Here is a 19,316-nt window from a genome sequence, read left to right as displayed (position 1 = left end):
AACCTTGAGACACAATATTCAGCACCCATTTGTCTTGGGTGATTGCTTGCCAGTTTTGAGAAAAAAAATACTAGTTTCCCCCCCAAGGGAGCTGCCAAAAGGGAATAGTTTGGCATTGGAAGGGGGAAGTCATTGGGACCGTTTCCTGTAAGGTTGTGACTTATCCTCACCTTGTTTTGGGTTTGAAGCACCCCCACTGTCGTGGTCCGTAAGAACCTTGTGGACGAGATCTGCCTCTTGGGCGTCTGTATCTGCCTCTTTGTGGCCTGACACTGGAAAGGACCAATTCTTAGTAGGCCAATTTCTGCTAAATCGTGGTGGCTGTACCTGTAAGAAATCCTTTACTGTTTGCATAGATTTTGCCTTATCCTCCATTTTCTTTAATACCTCTTCTGCCTTAATACCAAATCAATTATCTTGCTGCAAAGGGGCATCCAGTAACATGGTCTGGTAAACTGTTCTTTTAACCAAGCATGCCTTCGAATCACAGATCCTGTAACTGCTGATCTACAAGAAGCTTCTAATGAATCAAAACCACATTGCAAAGTATGCTTTCCCACTTGTTCAGCTGCATGCAATAAATCATGCATTTCCTTATAGTCAGGTTGTTCTGCATTTATACTCATTTTCTGTTTTAACTGAGACAGTAAATATTGTTGATACTTAAGCATGTGAAACTGGCAATTCACAGCTCTCACTGCTAAAGTTGCAGAGGTGTAAACTTTCTTTCCCCATCTGTCTAATGCTCTAGAGTCCCTATCCGAGGGAACTGGATTCTTAGCCGTGGAAGCCATAACCCCTTTGGGACCCTGGGAAATAGTTTCTGGGTCTGCAACAGGGTTTTTATAAAGGAATTTCTGAGAGTCAGGGACTCTGTATTATCTGTCTGGCTTGACTGGAGCTGGGGATAAAGAATCAGGGTTTAAACTAGATTCAGAGAACACATCATCCATAATGTCCAACACTGGCGGAATAGCAAGGGGCCTGTGCTGAGGCAGCAAAAGAAAGTCTCTGAGCCTTTTCTTGGATTCTGAGTAATCCCGGCCCTCCCAATGGAAATGCTCCCTCATGGTATGTAACGTTTCCCCAAGAGAGTAATCCTCAGGAGGAGAGGCTGAAGGAATGGATTCTTCAGCATCAGAATCCTCATAGGGGGGTAAAGAATATCCCTCGTCTGAAGAGGAATCAGAATATATACTGAAACCTGGTCAGAGGAATCATAGTCTGTATCCTGCCTAGGCCTTCATCAAAAGGGGGATGGGAACCCCTGATCAAAGTTATCAAGTCTTCGGCCATCTTGAGCATCTGTTTTTTAGACATGGAGGCCTGTCCAGGTGAATGCTGCACTTGCTTCTTTGTCTTTAGTGTAGGCTTAGTCTTGGCTGTAGTTGTAATGGTAAGTTGAGTAGGCCTGAAAACACCCTCTGAAGCCGATGCCTGCTCAGCGGCTCCGGACCCATCTGAAGGGTTAAATCTCTGTTGGCCCAACACCTTGAGGCTCCAGAGGCCTAGGCACCTCTACGTGGGAGTCGGATGCAGCCTGTGGTTCTGAGGTAGCAGGTGTCAGGGGCTGCGAAAGCGCCTCACTGATAACTGGTGACTGGCCTAGAAGAGGCTTAGTCAGTTTTGGGCCTCGGTAGCCTTTCCCTATCTTTATCTTTGCACTTTTTATGCATTCAGGTCGGTTGTTCTGACGGCATTGTGTAATTAAACCTTCGCCCAAAATAATGGCGAGCAAAATCAAACAGACGATTCATAGTGCGTTTGTTAAATCTAGCACAAAACTGACAACTAGTGACGTCGTGATCTAGGCCTAGGCATGGAATACAGTAAAAATGAAAATCCTTATGAGGTATTTGCTTCCCACAAGAAATACAATGATTAACTTTTTCTGACATTGGACTGAGGCAAGAAAAAATTTTCCCCAAAGGGGTACTTAGCTTTACTGAAGACTTCGGTTCTGAAATAGAATTTGAAATCTAAGGAGTCGGCCGACCGGCACTTGCGAACTGCTTTTGCTTCGGGCACCGCGCGGCAAGAAAGACTGGAGAAAATGGTGTCGGCTGCTTCTTATATACCCCTGGCACACTGACGTCAGGGAAGAGACGACAGCAACCGACGCCGGACCAAGACTTTGGAACTCAGGCCGACTGCGGGCCCGCCTGACGGCAGGATAACCCAAGTGTAATGACTGCAGCAGTGAAACACGATGAACATCCCTCAAGACTGAGGTATTAAGATCGGAGCAGTGGTCAGAACAGATAAACCTAGGGTTGTCAGAACCAACGGTTTTACCATGACTTCCATGAACTCCGGATCTGAACTGGATGCAGTCGGAGGAGGAATTGATGAAAAAAATGGTTGGGCAGACGGCACCACTTCCTTCTGGGCTAGGCGCAACAATAATTTTGCAAATATCAGTGTCTTGAGCAGCCTCTTCACCACCCTCACCACGTCATCACCCGAAAGGCTCCGGGATGACTAAGAGGAGTGTGCAGAAGACCAGTGACTACCTGCCACAGATTGTAAAATAGGAGACTGTGGTACAGATCTCACCAGCTTCAAGGAGGGGGACCTCGATCTTTTGAGTCCGGGATGGCTCTGAGACTGCTGATGGAGCCGCTGGAGAGAAAGTATTATCGGAGCCAACTGTCCGCTCCGAAGGTTTGGAAGACTTGTCTTTAGATTTGGTCGGCACAGAGGACAGAGCCGATGAAGATGCAGGTTTATCGTCCTTTTTTTTTTTTTGCAGGCTGAGTTTCTCCAGACGCAGCTTCAAAAGGTGTTTTTAATAAACCTTGCAGAATAAGCTTGTTTCGTCACTCGTGCACTAAAGCCATGACAAATGGAACACGAGTCCTACAGGTGAACAGCCCCTAAACAGTACACACAACTCATTTGCCCATCCATAAGGGACATTTTTTGGCAACACGAGTCGCATTTTTTTAAAACCTGATGGTTTTGAATACTTGGACATGGTAAAGTACCTGAAACAGCAAGAAAGGTAACACAAGTTAACAAAAATTTACAGTAACACACCTAACTGAAAAAAAAAAAAAAATAATTTTTTTTTTTTTTTTTTAAACAAGAGAAGGAAAGAGGAGGTAGCCTCTAAGTTGAATGGCTACTTCCCCTAAGGAAAGAAGAGCTTCTAACTAAAACGGCTTCTCCTAAAGTAGACGGGAGGGACGGAAAAGGGGAAAGCCCTCTAACCTAAATAGGCTGCCGACAGTGATCACAAAGGCAAGGTAGGCCCAAGGACACGATGGCCACAACAGTAGCAATAAACAGCCGAAACGTTGAGAGAGGGTAGTAGAATATAAGAAAAGTTAGACTAACACTACCAGTATATGAAAACCTATCAGAAAAATATCACAATAATCAAAATTTATCAGAAGAAAAAACTACTTAGCCTGAGGCAGCAGAAGACCATCTCGACACTGCAAGCGGCAAATGAGATCTGGGAAGCTACAGATAGGCATGTTGGGATAGGGGTTAGCCTCGAGCCAGTAAAGACTTTGAGCTATAGTACGTGGCAGAGTCGGAGCAGAGTTCGGCTCCAAACCCAAACAGAAAGAAGGAAGGCGAGATAGGGATAACATAACATCAAGTGCTTTAAATTTTGTAGCTCTTTGCCCTTTTCTTGTAGGAATTTAAAAAGCTCTGCAGAGGCTGCACCGAAAAGGGCCTTATTATCAAGAGGTACATCTAGCAATTTGGTCTGGACATCTATGGGAAAGGGCCGTAACCTCACCCAAGAATATCTTCTCAAGACAGAACATGTAGTTGCAGATTTGGAGGATGCTTCAACCACATTATAACTATACTTTATGGAGTGCCTGGTCACCTGAGAGGAAGTAGAGAGCAGGACAGAGTTGTGACTTAGCAGGAGAGTCTGGCACATCTGGAATCAGTGCATAGGCTTTTGATAGGGTATCTAAAACAAACCTAGCCATGTGAACTTGACAGTTTAGGGCTCTGATAGCTAGAGATGAAGTAGTATATACCTTCTTCCCTAGTCTATCCAGAAATTTTCTGTCTTTGTCAGTTGGAAACCGAGAGGTGGAGGACAGCTGTCTGGATGATTTACTGCTGACACTGCAATGACAGCAGGGTCTGCATGGGAGTTCTTGAATAAGAACTGTGTATCCTGAGGAACTTTATAAAATCTATCTGGGCATCTGGAAGCTGGGGGCCGAGAGTCAGGGGGGTCTGGGATGCAGCCAGAAAGGCATCATAAAAAGGCTGGAAGCAGGGGAAGGACTGCAGATTGAGAGGGATGGTCCATCTGCAATAATTCAAAGAATCTTTTTTTTTGTTTCAGGCACATCTGAGGCCTGCCACATAAAATGTTCTCTCATCAAAGACATGGTGTCCCCAAAGGAGAATTCTTCTCCTGGAGATCCAGGACTAAGTCCTCCTCATCACGGGTAATGAAGTCCTTGGGGGATTCTATCCGGGAGCAATAGGCAAGTGATTCATCAGAGGAAGAGAGTTCTTCTGAATCCTCTAAGGCCTGCAGAAGTGTAGGGGTTGGTAGAGTTACTTGAGACTGGAAGGCCTGGAAGACCCTGAAAAGATTTTGGGAAAAAACTGCCCATACAGGAGATGGTTCAGTTTCTCTGTGTTCCCTATGTTTTAATTTCTGTTTCCTCTTTAAAGGAGTAGAAGGATGCACTGATTTAGACGTCAATGCCTGGGAGGATGGAAATGCTACAGGAGGCCTCTCTGGCACACCGAGCCGTGGTTCCCCCTCGGCATCAGGGGCTGATGGCTGACCAACCTCAGCAGACATACTCTACGTTCCTGCTAAACCAGCTTCCACCATGGTTCCCAGTTCTAGCTGTGAAACGGGCATCCAATGAAACCCTGGGCTAACATCTGCCTCGAATGTCTAACCTGTCTCTTGAGATGCATCATGGGCATCAGGTCTAACTTTCTTGGCCTTCTTCCGATGTGGCTCATAGGAGGCACCTACCTCACCCTCCATGCCTAACTCTAGATGCCGAAGCCTCTGGTTTTCTAAATAAAGCTTTAAGGCAGCCAGATGGCTGCGAAGTGTTTGGGTACAAAGGACTTGCAAATATGGCAAGTAGTATGGTCGTAGCCTTCACCTAAACAGAACAAGCACTTACCATGCATGTCCTTATGTGGAATTAGTCTTCCACAAGCACACTTCCCCTTCCTAGCAGACATGTATGTTTGAAAAGCAATGAGAAGGTAACAAATAACCCAAAGGTTATTATCAAGCGTCAGAAACAAATGAACAAACTTATTCCAGGAGCGGACGATCGGAGGTCTGCAGATCACTGCAGGAGAAAGTTCTGAAGGGGTACGTGCAGACGTCACCTTTACATCTGACACTAGTTTACGGCCCTGATAAGCAACGTAGCATGTACTCCTGCTCCTAAGACTTTGGTATACTGGCCAGATGTCCTGCGCTGCAGGCAGCAACCTCCCTACTGTTATGAATTCTTCAACATTTGAATAAAAACATCTAGGTAAATCCATATGTAGCAATTGGTAGTATCTTTTTTGAACATCTGAAAGTTGTGAAGTATCCCATTTGAAATGCTCCCCCATTTTCAAAAACGGTTCCCCCAAAATAAATTTCTTCCATGGGGGAGTCAGTACCGACAGATTCCTCTTCTGGTGATATATTCTAAAGATAGGGTACCTGGGTTGTGTACTCTAAGGATTCCTCTTCTTTAGATGAATCCTCTGATGATTCAGGATCCCTAACCCTTTTCTGGGACAAAGGAGGAAGCACTGAAGGCCTGGAAAAGGTTTTGGGAAAAGGCCTGCCATTCGGAAGGGGCCGCTTTAGAAGGAGATAAATGTTTTGTCTTAAGCTTTTTCTTAGCTGGAGAGAATATTTTTTGAAGTTTAGGAAGACTGGACATTGGCTTTGTATCTGACAGTGCAGACTATGGAACTTCGGATGCAGAGCTGCGAGCTAATCCTTTAGAGTCCTCAATGCATTCAAGTATTGGTTCCCCTTGACGTCCAAGTTGGACGTCTACTCAACCTCTAGTGATATGCTTGCGGCTGAAGGCATGGTGACCTCAGAAATGGGCTCGGCCTATGACTCCGAGCCAGAGATCCCATGTACCTCTAAGTCGACAAATGCCTTGGGAAGGATGTAAGAGGTGCAGCCAAAGGCTTAGGCCTAGCTTTTTTGGCCTTATGCTTCAGTGGCTCAGTATCAAACCCTGGGACATCCTCCATATGCTTAGTTGAAAGTTTCAAGACATTGGTTTTCTAAACACAAACCTGAGAATTAACCATGCTTCTAAGGGTCTTTGGAACAAACGATTAGCAACTACTACACGGTCTTTGGTCATGGTTGGGGCCTAGGCAGAAGAGACACTGGGTATGGCTGTCCTTATGTGGAATTTGTCTTCCACATTGGCACTTGCCTTTCCCGGACGACACAAAAAGGGACAAAGAAAAAATTTTCCAATGGGGCAATTACCTGAGAAGACGACATTGAAGCTGGAAACTGAAAAACTGACGTTCGGTAGCTGGCTTTCTGAGCGGCGGCAGAAAAGTTCTGAAGAAGGTATGTGCGTATGTCCATTTTAAGGCCTACGTACAACTGCAGCCTATACCAGACTTACCACATACCCTACACTGGTGAAAAGTCTTCTGCATACTGGCTGACGGTCAGGGTGCCATCTAGCAGTGATATCCCTCTGGTGAAGAATACTGCAGCAAGTGAATAGAAGGACATCAGTGCCAGGGAGTAGCTTGGAAGGTTTATCTGAGACCAGAGATACTGCAGCTGGGTCAGGAACTCTGTAGAGCCTATATTGCTTTCTTGGAGCAGGAGGCCGAGAATCAGGTGCTGAACGGCTGGCTTGAAATGTGTCCAGGTAAGCATTTAGCACTGGGAAGCTGAAGGAGGAGGAGTGCTCATCTCTAATAAATTGTAAGATCTCTTTTGCACCTCAGACACCTATCTGGATTGCCATTCAAAATGTTTCATTATGCTTTGCAAGGTTTCTCCAAAGGAGGCTTCTTCCAAGGGAGAATGAGTCCCCCTCACCTGAGGATATCTGTTCAGGAAGGTGTAACTGGGAAGAATAATCAAGAGTGGTCAAAACCCCCCTCTGGTTCCTCATCAGTGGAGGAACAATCCAAAGCCGGTTTCTGTGGTGTGGTCCGAGAAGGCTGGGTCAACAAAGGAAGGAGACTTCAGAGACATAACTGCCTTGAATAACCCCGGGGGGGGGGGGTCAATCCATTCTTTCTCCCTGGATGCAGAAGAGAATGTCAAGTGCTTAAGTGTTTGCTTTTTCTTCTTTGGGATAACGTCTGCCTGTAGCAGCTTAAGGGGTTCTGAGCTTTGGTACATTTCTATCAAAGTACCAGAAATCTCCTCCCGCAGAAGGATCTGAGGGACTCCGTAACAGCCCTCTAAGATAATGAGGCCTGGTCTGGAGGATTCAGTCACCTGCAAGGCCTCAGGAGCCACACAGACATCCAGTGAGGTTGTGGTAGAAGGCTTGTGAGACAATGACTGGTGTATCATGGGTTCTACCACCTCTGTGGGTGTGTTCGATTCTAAGAAGACATTTGGCAATCCTCTCTAGATCTTTAAAGTTCTTTCTTGGATGGAAGGCCGATGTCTGAGCCTTCTGACATTGACTGGGACAAGCATTTAATATGTTGGGTTTCACGGAAAATATTAAATATGGACAGCCTAGACCAGAGGGCTTTAGGAACAAACTGACAAATGGAGATAGTTTTATAATTGTTTTGGTGCCTAAACAGAAAAGGCATTTAGTGTGCAAGTCTTTCTATGCAATTTGTCTGCAGCACTCGCACTTGCCCCTCCTAGCTGACCTTTAATAACAGCAAAGCAATCAAAGGATTATTTATTTAATTTGATAACCGGGTAGTGTCCGACTGGGCCAGAACCCATTTTCAGCAGAGACCCAGAGAGAAAAGCTCCAAGAAAGATTACAGAATTATAAACTTGTACATATGACAATTACAACAGAAGTTCAAACACAAGTTCCATGACACTGTACCTAAAGGCATATAACAATGGTAGTACAATAAACTTATACTATTCATACAGAGAAAATAAAAATACACATTTGCCCCCCTCCCCCCTTCCACCCAGGATAAAAATATCACACACTGAAGCTAAGAAGGCTCAATTGCCAAGAAATATTGACAATGGGTGGTGGACAGAAGGAAGTTAGTTGTTGCTGTTCGGCTTTTTCCAGTTAGTGGTTGTACAGCGGAACTCCGGTCTGCTAATGACTGGCAGTAGATTTTTCACAAACGCCAAGGTGCCAGCTCGACGTCCAACCTTCAGCGAAGGCACGCCCATTTATGCATGTCTTTCGAACGCCACCCAACCGCGGGGAGAGAAGTTAGTAAGGGGCTAAAATTAGCCTGGTGGAGAACATGAGCAAAGCCTATGTTTGGTGAAATATTCTTTTAGAGACTGTTTAAATAAATGTGCATCATTGATGGACAGAACACGGGAGGTAGAATATTCCAGTGTTTGGCAATGATATGAGAGTATAAGGGGAGACAGAGTTTTGGGTTTTGTTAACATTCAATAATAGTTTAGTGAAGGGTTGGACACGGTCAGACAGAGATGGGCAGTTGTCAGGTTTGTACAAGACTCTATGGACAGTTAGTAGCAGAGTCAGAGTAAGCAGGCGAGGGAGCTGTAACTAGCTCAGCTGGAGAAGGGCAGTGCAATGGTGAAATCTTTCAGACTGATTAGTGGCAAATCTGGCTATTTTGTTATAGCAAGATTCAAAGTTATTCAGTTCAGATTTGCAAAGATTGGTACATATTTGTGAACAGTAAAGCAGGGAAGATAAGAGATGGGTTCTGGCTGTTGCGAGTCTGGCATGGTCAGTAAGATATGATTTAGCACTAGAGAGAACCCAGTTTGACATGAACCTTTTTAATTGTTAGTGCAAGGTGTTTGCCAAACTTAAGTCCACTATCGATCGTGACACCAAGATGTTTTGTACGTTCAACAGGTTCTATTTTTGTGCCATTAAGGAGGAAATAGAGACAGGTGGTTAAGCTGGTTGTTGTTGAGGTATTATAAAAGACCATAAGCTTGGTTTTATTGAGGTCAAGTATAAGTTGATGAGCTGTTAAAGTACTTTTCAATATTGTGGAGGGCTACCTGAGTTTTTTCTTGGAGTTCCTCAATAGAGGGGGCAGAGCAGATTAGGGAAACATTGTCAGCATATTGTACAATTGAGGCTGGATTTGCTGAGGAGTTTAGGTCACTGGTAAAAATTGTGAATAAAAGTAGGCCAAGGATAGATCCTTGGGGGACTCTTACACATACAGGGAGCTAGGGGAAGAGTTTATTGTCCCATAAAGTGGCTTGTTTCCTATCCGACAGGTAGCTATGAAACCAGCTTAGGGCTTCAGAGCTGCAGTGGTAGAAAGCCAGTTTATTGAGAGGTATTTGATGAGACAGTGTCAAATGCTTTTAACATATCTAGGAAGGTAGCAGAGGCTAGTTGTTTTTTGTTTTTGAGTTGATTTATGGTATTAGTAAAGCTAATTAGAGCTGTACTGGTGCTATGCCTAGGTTGAAAGCCACTTTCTATATTAGATAATAGATTATTTGCCAGAAAGTGGTCTAAGATCTGTTTGTGTATACATTTTCCTAAGATTTTGGCAAGTGGTGACAAAATACCTATGGGTCTGTAGTTGGATACATCAGTAGAGGGACGACCTTTTAGGGTATGACGCGAGATATTTTCCAGAGGAGTGGTATGTACTGTTTAGAGATATAATGGTCAATGAGAATAGATATAGGGTAAGTGATGGAAGTAGCAACTAGTTGTAGAAAGTCACCATGTAGCTGGTCTGCAGCTAGTGTGCAAGGTTTTAGTTTAGAAAGAAGATTTTTAACATAACTAGTTTGGATAGGTTTGAGATTGACGAGGGTAGAATTGTTGCTGGAGGTTTGAGGAATGGACAGAGGCATATTAGGGGTTCTGTTTGGTACACAGGTTATTGAGTTAATAAAATGGGAGTTAAATTGAGTGGCTATGCAATCATTTGCGTTGGTCAGAGTTGGGGCTGGGGTAGTGGATTTTCCTGGGTTGAAGAGGAGGATGATGGTTTGCCAGAATCTTTTGGGATTTTTCTGATATTTTAGCTGACTTGTTTGGCAGTAGTTTGTTTTTGTCATGTTTAATTAGTTTTTTGGTTTGATTTCGAAGTTGTTGGTAGGTAATGAGATTCTGTTTATTTCTATTATTTTGAAAGAGATACCAGGCTCTGTTCCCTTTGTTTTAGTAGAAGAACTGTGTCTTTTGACAACTAGGGAAGCTGTTTGGATTTGGTACGGATTTTTCTAATCGAGGCTAGATCATTAAGTATTTATAGGAAAGCACTACTGAAGTACTGTACTGCACGTTACAATTGAAGAGTTTTTAGAGGTGCTCAGTCATATTGTTGAAGAACAGTATTAAATAAGGTAGAAGAAATGTTTTTTTTACTGTGAATGTAGCAAAATGAAATGCTACAGGAACTGTATGTTTTCTAGTCAAGTAGGTAGAGAAGTGATTACTTACTGTGTCAGCGATACAACTACCACCATAGCTAATTATTGGATTTGTTAAAAAATCCAGTCAAAAACAGATTGTCTGTTGGTGTGTTTGTCGATGCAAGTGGGGTGGTTAATTTTTTGATGGAAATTGTACAGATTTATAAAGTTAGTAGGAGGGTTAGAAGAGCAGGTAAGTCGAGTCAAGCTAAAATCTCCATGTATAACAGCTATGGCTGAAGTTGGTAGACGCCCATTCAAGAATGCTTTCAATATTTTGGAGGTTATTAGCAGGGGGGCAAGTAGATTGCAAGAAAGATAACGGACTTATGATTATTCATATCTAGGCGTGCTACTAAAACTTCTGAGTTAGGGATATCACGTGGAGTAGAGTTAAGCTGTGCCAATTTAAGACTGTCTTTAAACAAATTTTCAGAGTTAATATGAGGCTTAAGCCATGTTTCAGTAATGACAGCTATATCAGAGGAATAGAGAGCAATAGCAGGAGGAAATTCATGTACTTTGTTTATCAAGCTTCTCAGGTTGACGTTAATGATGAGAAGGTCAGAGTTACTTTTTTTCAGGGGCAGATAGGAGTTAGGTCTGGAGTTAGGGGAGATGTCAGAATGTGGATGGGGGGGGGGGGGGTAGAGAATGTGGTGAGGGTCGGGCCTGGATTAGGATGGATGTCACAATGGAGTTTAATATGGGTAAGGGAAGATGAGACATCTTAGTTTGGAAAACAGACTGATTATACACACACACACATATATATATATATATATATATATATATAGATATATATATATATATATATATATATATATGTATATATGTGTGTGTGTGTGTGTGTGTGTGTATACAGTGTAGTAGCAGAGTTGTGGGTTTGAAAATATCTAAGAACAGAGTAGGGGAGGTGTTGAAAAGGTATGCGGAGATGTGAACAGTGCAGGTTCTCAGTTACTGGCAAAGTAGGGGAAGGATTGTTTGTGTGAAGGTAAGATTGAAAGGAGGTGGTATAAAGGGCTAGGAGTAACAGAGCTAGCAGGACAGGGAGAGAGTTTTATTAAAGGCATAGTAAAGAAGGTAGATTGTAGTTAAGGTCAGGGGTGATTGAAGATAAAGTAAAGAAAATCTTATGTAGAAGAGTCAGAAAGGAGACTTGAGATAATGGATGAAGTGAGACTGAAAATTGTGGGTGGAGTGCTGATTGGAGGACAGGGAGAAGGGGAGGACCCTGTCTAGGACTAAAGGAAATCGATCCTGGGATGTGTGGGAATGGGGGTAGGGGAGTGGAATGAGCCCGAGCGCAAGTGGGAATGGAGTGGGCAGCAACAGGAGTTAGCAAAGCGATAGCAGAAATGAGCCTGCAAAATAAAACTTTCAGTATCAGTGTAGAGGTAAGTCAGAATGTAAGGATTCCCCAACACAGCACTTAACTGAGCCAACAAGTGAAGCTTCAGTACTGAGCTAATAATCACAGTTCAACAAGTGCAATGACCTACATTTGGGCTGACGTCAAGACAGTCCGAGAATTCACATGTACTTCTGATTTTATATTCCTATACCAACGAGCTAACTCATACAGATGTATATCCTAGCAAGGTAAACTTTTGGTACCCCAACTGGATGTCAGCAAGCTGCAACCTATCTGTTATGAATGATGCAACAGTCAGGACATTGTATCTAATTGGAAACATAGTAATTAATATAAAAGACAAACCATATTATGTTTACATATGTTTTAAGTGACAACTTAATAAAGGTGTTAAAAAACTATAGTGATGCTGCATTCTAAGAACCATGGACTGGTCTCCCTAAGAGACAACAGATCTTAATGACAGACCAAATAAGGGTCCATTATGCATGACAGCTTGCCCCCCCCCCCCCAACATGCAACAAACAAAAGTGATTCTCAAGAGACATTTTACAAGATGCAATCATCAAAACTGCAAAGGTCAGCATGATCAAATATAGGGCATGCAAAATGACATTGAGATGCCATGAAGGGGGAGGACTAAATACTAGTACAGATACAGCACACCCTATTAAACTGCTAGACAACCTGTTGCTAGGCCACAATACTGCCTTTTGTGAGGTCATGACGGGTACATGCACCCTGGCAACTGAATAACTGGGGCAAAAATCAAATAAGTGTTTGAGATGGGGCAGAACTATCATCAAATTTACACAACAGGGTAGCAGAGAATACCACTTCAACTAAAATGAGAACCATTTCACTTGGCTCGCTATGTCTGCAAGGTGGAAGGCTTTCTGACTTAGGATGATCAATGAAACACAGGTCTACTGTATAGACAAAGAGAATCTGGCTGAATGTACAGAGAGAAATGCTTCTGAAGGGGGAAGCAGCACTTTTCTTTCCTCTGTAAGGATTTCACCCCTGATGGCAACCATCTGACGTGCCAAAGAATGCAAACATTATCCCTGGAGAATTAAGACTGTGCCAAAAAGGATTAAGTAAACCCAAGACCATAGTACCTCACACTACCCCCATTACTTAAAAGTACACTGCTCTTGGGTGTTGTCACATATCAGTAACAGGAGTGTGAGGTGCTATAGGGGGGAGTATGCCCCCCCCACAAAAGCAATTTAAAAGATGTACTATGACTGTACTCCTTTAGATTTGTTACTATCCAAAATTCTAGACTCCACAACTACATATTTTGAAATCAAAATATGAAGACCGGTCTTATTAATAAGAACAAATTATGAAGCTGTACCTCAGAGCAAAAAGAATTAACAAAGGTGTTATATTTTTTCACCTCAAATGGCCCAATGTTTTACCCAGTTTGTCAAAATTCCTCCTGATGGGGTACAGCACAAAGAAAAAAATAAATAAAACACACTAGCCCCCTTCTGATACACGAGAGGTGGGAGATGCAACAGATGCTCTGGGTCTTAAAGTACTACCCTGCTGCCACAGTCAAAGATGTGTGTGTGTACACCACTACGATACTGAGATTCGGAAATCACACCTTGCATGACAACAATGACTTTTACTATTTCTTTTCTCAATTTTGAGATGATGTATGTAATAAGATGGAATGAAAGAAAACTGTACACTAGATACAGAATGTGTCCACTGTAATCTCCTTCCTCTCTTGCTACATCCAGCAGAAAAGAGGTAGTGCAGTATTCTTGCAAACAAGCAGCAAATTCTCACTTCTGGAAGAGTGGAAGAGAGCCAGCTCCTGAAACTGCTGCTTCAATACAAGATTGAAGGAGCAATGTGATAAATCCACAGTGCATTCCCTTCAGCCAGGATGTGAAACACTGCAGGAATGACTCCTGTGTCCAAGGCCCATTCCCAAACACGGTGGAGAAGGGGTTAGTCTGCAGGAAATGCTTTCTTGTTTAAACAATACACAGTGAACTGGCAGGTTTACAAAGATTTCTTGCACCACTAGGAATGCACACAGCTCCACTGATTAATCTTGAGACCCCTCTCCAAGGAGGGCTACACTAACAAGGTAAGCACTCCACAATACCAATGGACCTACTAGTCAAATGTTTGCTACATACCAAAGATATCACCCTGTTATAGACTCTCTCATTCAAAACCATTCCATGAGACCTCCAAAGACAATATGGGATGGGGAGAAGCCTGCACTGGGACTGGTTCCAGCTTCAAAACCAACTCCCTAATAGTATACACCTGCACCAGTGAAAGGCTCCCATCAACTGCCAGGAAGACCAGAAGGACCCTCAGAGATGGTAGCGAATCTCAGGAAAGAATTCTTAGTCACAGTACTCTGTGACCAGAAGGGACTACTGTCTGATAAAGTAATCAGACTGAGTAATCACACCGTTCATTTACTAACCTAAAGATAGAAGATTCATGTTGACTCACCAAAGGCAGTTTCAACTCAAGAGGCCACAACAGTGCAGAAAGAGGCAAACTCAGCAGTCGGCAAAAGTGCTTCAATCTTTCTATATTCTCTACAACTACCTTACATAACCCGGCATTCTCCCTAGACAGGCTGGGGCAAGACTACCACCCCCCCCCCCCCGCGCAATGGAAGCCAAGGGTGCACTGCATCCAATGTAAATGCCTTTGAGTTTAGAACTAATTTAGGCTCAAGCTCTCAAAAGATGATGACCTAGAGGGTTGGGCTGGATATTAACTCCTTGAGGTAAGTCAAAGCATGTCCCTGGACTCTTAAATATTAATTCTCATGGAAGTGTTTCCTACCTATGCTTGGGGGGCTGTCTAGGGTACACACTGCTCAGTCTCCAAAGACCAACAACTTTTCTCATCTTCTACACTGAGCAGCTTATGAGGAGTCACTGTAACCTGCGTCAGCTTAAGACTTTGCTCTTCCCAAAATCATTACACGTGATGCTAGCACAGGACATGGTAGGTAATCAAGTTAATTATAGAAAATTGCTGTGTAAATTAACAATGTGACTATAAAACACTTTTCTGATGACAAAGAAAGACCTTAACCAAAAATGTGGGATTTTGCAGAAAATAACACAAATTCTAACTAGTGGACAATACCTACCAGGAGTGTCTTCGATATTGAATCTTGTAATATCAAAATGCATCAGTCCGACCAATGCATAAAATAAAGTTATACAACCAAAAAATACACTAGAGCCAGTAAAAGGACATTGGGCATTTCTGGCTTTCTTTTTTTAGTACAGATATTAACCTTACTGGAAATCCAAACTGATGAACAGGATGGTGTAAAAAAAAACAAGGCTCTAGACAGTGCAATAAAAATGTAGCACATTTAGTACAAAGAAAGAAAAGAAACCATACAGGCCACCAACACATTTAAAGGCAAATGCAGTACCTTGTTAATGTCAACAGTGACAGGGTCAGGTGAAGAAAACACATGTGGCAAGACAATGAAATCAGATGAAGCCAACTATATTGGGGCAGAAAATGTCCACTTACTTCAGTGCTTGATTCACCACTTGAAAACGTGGTCACAGACTTTGTCCAGGAATTACCAGAAGAGGACTGAACTGAAAGGTAGAAAAAGAAAAACAAATTTTACAAAACATAGAAGGAAAAACATTTAAGGAGCAAATTGCACACTATACAAACTTTCTTTGGCATACTAAGTTATTACTTTTTTTTTTTTAAACAGTCTCACACTACAACACTCGGAACATAAGGCTTTAAGCAAAAGCCATCAATACTATGCTAAACACAAGGATCATACCAAACATAAGATAACTATAGAAAGAAACAGATTAAACAGACATGCATTCACGGTTGATTAATGACAGTCATTTATTTCCTCTTTTCAGATCCCAATATAAAAAAAAAGAAAAATCCAACTCTAGCTTCCAGCCCCAGGGCTGGGCATACTTCCTGCTCTTGTGGCATCACAAGATGGACTAAGAACACATCCAACCCTTGAAATTCCCTGTTCTCTGGAAAGCACAGAGTAAGAGCAACTGCAAAGACAAGCAAGCATATAAAAGGAAATACCATTCGGTAAAGGTGGGTAGAAAAAACATCCATGCAAAGGAGAAAGAAGACAGGACAATAAATCCACTACAAAGGCCTTCTTGTAGACCAGCTAAAGTGTTTTGAAAACAATCTGTTGCATCACATATTGAAGGTCTTTTGCAACGAGTCATGGACGTTGCCCCAGAAATGACTCTCAACTGGGAAGAATTACCAAGCAATACACATAAAAAGTTCGAGGTTTAAAGGTGTTAGCAGAAGATTTAATGGTCAAGAGCTCAGGGGACCAAGCCCTGAAGCATAGATATGTTTACAGATAGACTCTTGGAGTCATAGTGCAAAAAGTAATCTTGTTTGTGTCTTTTGGCTTTTCCCGGTTAGGGGTCGCCACAGCGGAACTCCGGTCTGCTAATGATTGGCAGTAGATTTTTTTACGTACTGGCTTGCTGGGCCTAAAGCACAACCTTCAACGAAGGAACGCCTATTCACGCATGTCACCACACAGAAAACACTCTGAGAATCGAACGGGCAACGTCTAACTGTGAGGCGACAACGCTACCGCAGTAGTGCAAATCTGATAACTGTAAATGTCAGCTATCTGATTCCTGGTGTCATAGTGCAAAGAGTAATCTGATAACTGCAAATGTCAGCTATCTGATCCCTAGAGTCACAGTGCAAAGAGTAATCTGTTAACTGTAAATGTCAGCTATCAGATTCCTGGAGTCATAGTGCAGAGAGTAATCTGATAACTGTAAATGTCAGCTATCCAGTTTTTGGAGTCATAGTGCAAACAGTAATCTGACAACTGAAAATGTCAGCAATCCGATTCCTGCAGTCATAGTGCAAAGAATAATCTGATAACTGTAAATGTCAGCTATGAGATTCCTGGAGTCATAGTGCAAATAGTAATTCATCCTTGGCTTTAACGACTACCAAGTGATTACAGGTTTGCAGAAGTCACAACATTTAAAAAGGTACTGTAGGGATTCCTTACATCCAGTGAAGGGAAATGTTACCTTCAAACAGGCGATTCACCTTCTATATTAACAGAATATAACAGTCAGCAAAACCATATGGTTACAGTTTGCTTACTACAATCAACTGGGTCTATATTAGAACACCGAAGTTTCAAAACTTCGAATGTTCTAATATCGAACCATATTCAATGAAAATTTAAAACATCGAACATACAGAACAGCAAATTTTTTCCTAGTGAAAAAATTTGCTGTCCCAAAACACATACAAACACAACACAAGCACACCAAACAAACAGCAATCCACACACACACACCTAAACTCTTACACATAACCCTACACTAAACTATATATACACCACTAACTATCCACTTACCTTAACCCAAACCTTAACCCTATAGTCCATCCACTATCGCAGTCACCTCACCCGCACCCTAACCGTTACGTCCACACAATCGCACACTTACCTGAACCCGACCCGTAACTTTCCACCACAGCGCTGAAAATACCGAAGCAACAGAAACGGACAACCAAATTCTTTCCCTAGGAAAAAATTTGGTTTTCTGTTTCTTCGATATTTTCAGCATTCACTGAAAACAGGTCAATATTAGAACACTCGAAGTTTTGAAACTTCGGTGTTCTGATAGAGACCCCAATCAACTCTCCTTACCAACAACAAAGCAGACAAACATGAGATCCAATGTCTAGATCACATGCACTTTCTTGAGTTATAGCTCATCTAGACAGATACAAATACAGCATTCCATCACCTCGATTCTGCCAAGAGAAAGAAAAATGCAAGATGCATAAAATGCCTGACAATTCAAAAAAACACGTTTGGGAGAAAAAGAGGGAAATACAAAGCAAGGTATCTTACAGATAAGGGTCTGTGGCTGAGATCCTACAGGAAAGAAAGGTAACCCAAAAATGCATTTTCCCACACACTAACTTTAGATCCAACAAGGCTTGACAGGACTCTCTCTCAGAGATTAGGGATGGACAAGCTGCAAGTTACAAAGGTTATTCAAAGCCAGGTGAAGGATGCATAAGCCACTTAAGAGAAATGTGAAGCTGGGGCTGCATCCTCAGTTTTATCCAAAAGTTGAGCCAAAATGGAAAAACATTTACTGTGAATTCACATGTAAATAAGATCTAAAGAAAACAGGTAATCACACATATTATGGCCACCTGCAAAACTCAAACTGCGGTACTATGAAATATGCCTCTGTTCAGAGTGATGACATCTTCCACTTAAGTCTGGTAATTGGAAGGGTTTCGGATTGCTCCCGTCCCAAGACTTGTACAGAACCTCTCTGGTCACTTCGTAGATCTAACTTGTCTGCAAACTCATCTAGTCACTGAAGTACAGTTGTGTAAGAACTTACCATCATAGCAGATGTACTGACTATTGCCGCCATACTCCTGACAAAGCAGCCTGAAGACTACGGAGGCACGATGCTGACTGGCTACAAGGGGTGTAGCTCAAATTGGTAAGAAAATTCCCAGTACACAAGATAGATTAAAAAAAAAAAAAAAAAAAAGGAAAGACCGAGCAAAGGGGAGTGACAACTGAAGACTAGAGTGAGATAGAGACGAGGGGATGCAGAGTGGGAAGGAATTCTGCAACAGTGATCAGTAGGACATCTACTGTTACGGTAAGTTCTTACACAACTGTACTGTGTCCTAACTGGAGATCATTGTTGCAGTGTTCCTGACAAATGGGTGACTCAAAAACCTGGAAGAGGAAAGAAGGGTTGTCCAGTAGTCCGGACAGGACTGACCGAGAAAAGGTTGCCCGGGATTTAAAGAAAGCAGCAAATTTGTAGTGTTTCGTAAAGGTGTATACAGAGGATCAAGCAGCCACCTTCAAAATATACTTTGAATCTCCTCCTTTTTGAAGAAATCGTGAGGAAGCGACTGCCCTAGTGGAATGTGCTTTATGGCAGGAAGGCAGGGTCTTGCCATACTGCAAGTAGCAGAGAGAGAGCGAGCGCCTTTTGAAATACAGGCTGCAGTAGTTTGTCTGGAGACTGGCTGGTCCAGCTTAGAGGACACACAGAATAAGAAAAGTTGGGCAGTTTTCCTTAAAGGCTGAGTTTCCTGTAAAGGTCTACAGAATGTGTGAAATCCCCCCTTCTGGGGACTGGGGAAGGAGGTAGGCAGAACAGCCTCACAAAGACAGCTCACTCACTACCTTAGGCATGAAGGACAGGCTAGCCCTGACAGTCGCCCTGTTTGTGGAAAATAATCAAAGAAGTTGTTAGCCATGACAGTCTAAAAAAAAACTCCAGCTATACTCTGTGGCATATCGTCTACTCAGAGGCGATCTCTGCTTAACATACAAGG

General features: G+C 42.6%; 1 protein-coding gene across 1 annotated transcript in view; it reads right to left on the bottom strand.

The window, feature by feature from the left end:
• Positions 1 to 19,316, bottom strand: part of PRRC2B (proline rich coiled-coil 2B) — a 3,584,159-nt gene that overhangs the window by 1,454,469 nt on the left and 2,110,374 nt on the right. The window contains exon 20 of the mRNA XM_044058194.1: positions 15,474 to 15,544. Within this exon, the coding sequence (XP_043914129.1) occupies positions 15,474 to 15,544 (71 nt within the window). The remainder of the gene's footprint in view (positions 1 to 15,473; positions 15,545 to 19,316) is intronic.

This window comes from Protopterus annectens, chromosome 16.part0 (assembly GCF_019279795.1).
Source record: "Protopterus annectens isolate FY-2018-M chromosome 16.part0, PAN1.0, whole genome shotgun sequence".
In the NCBI taxonomy this organism is placed as follows: Eukaryota; Metazoa; Chordata; order Ceratodontiformes; family Protopteridae; genus Protopterus; species Protopterus annectens.
This window is presented reverse-complemented; position numbering and strand designations above follow the sequence as displayed.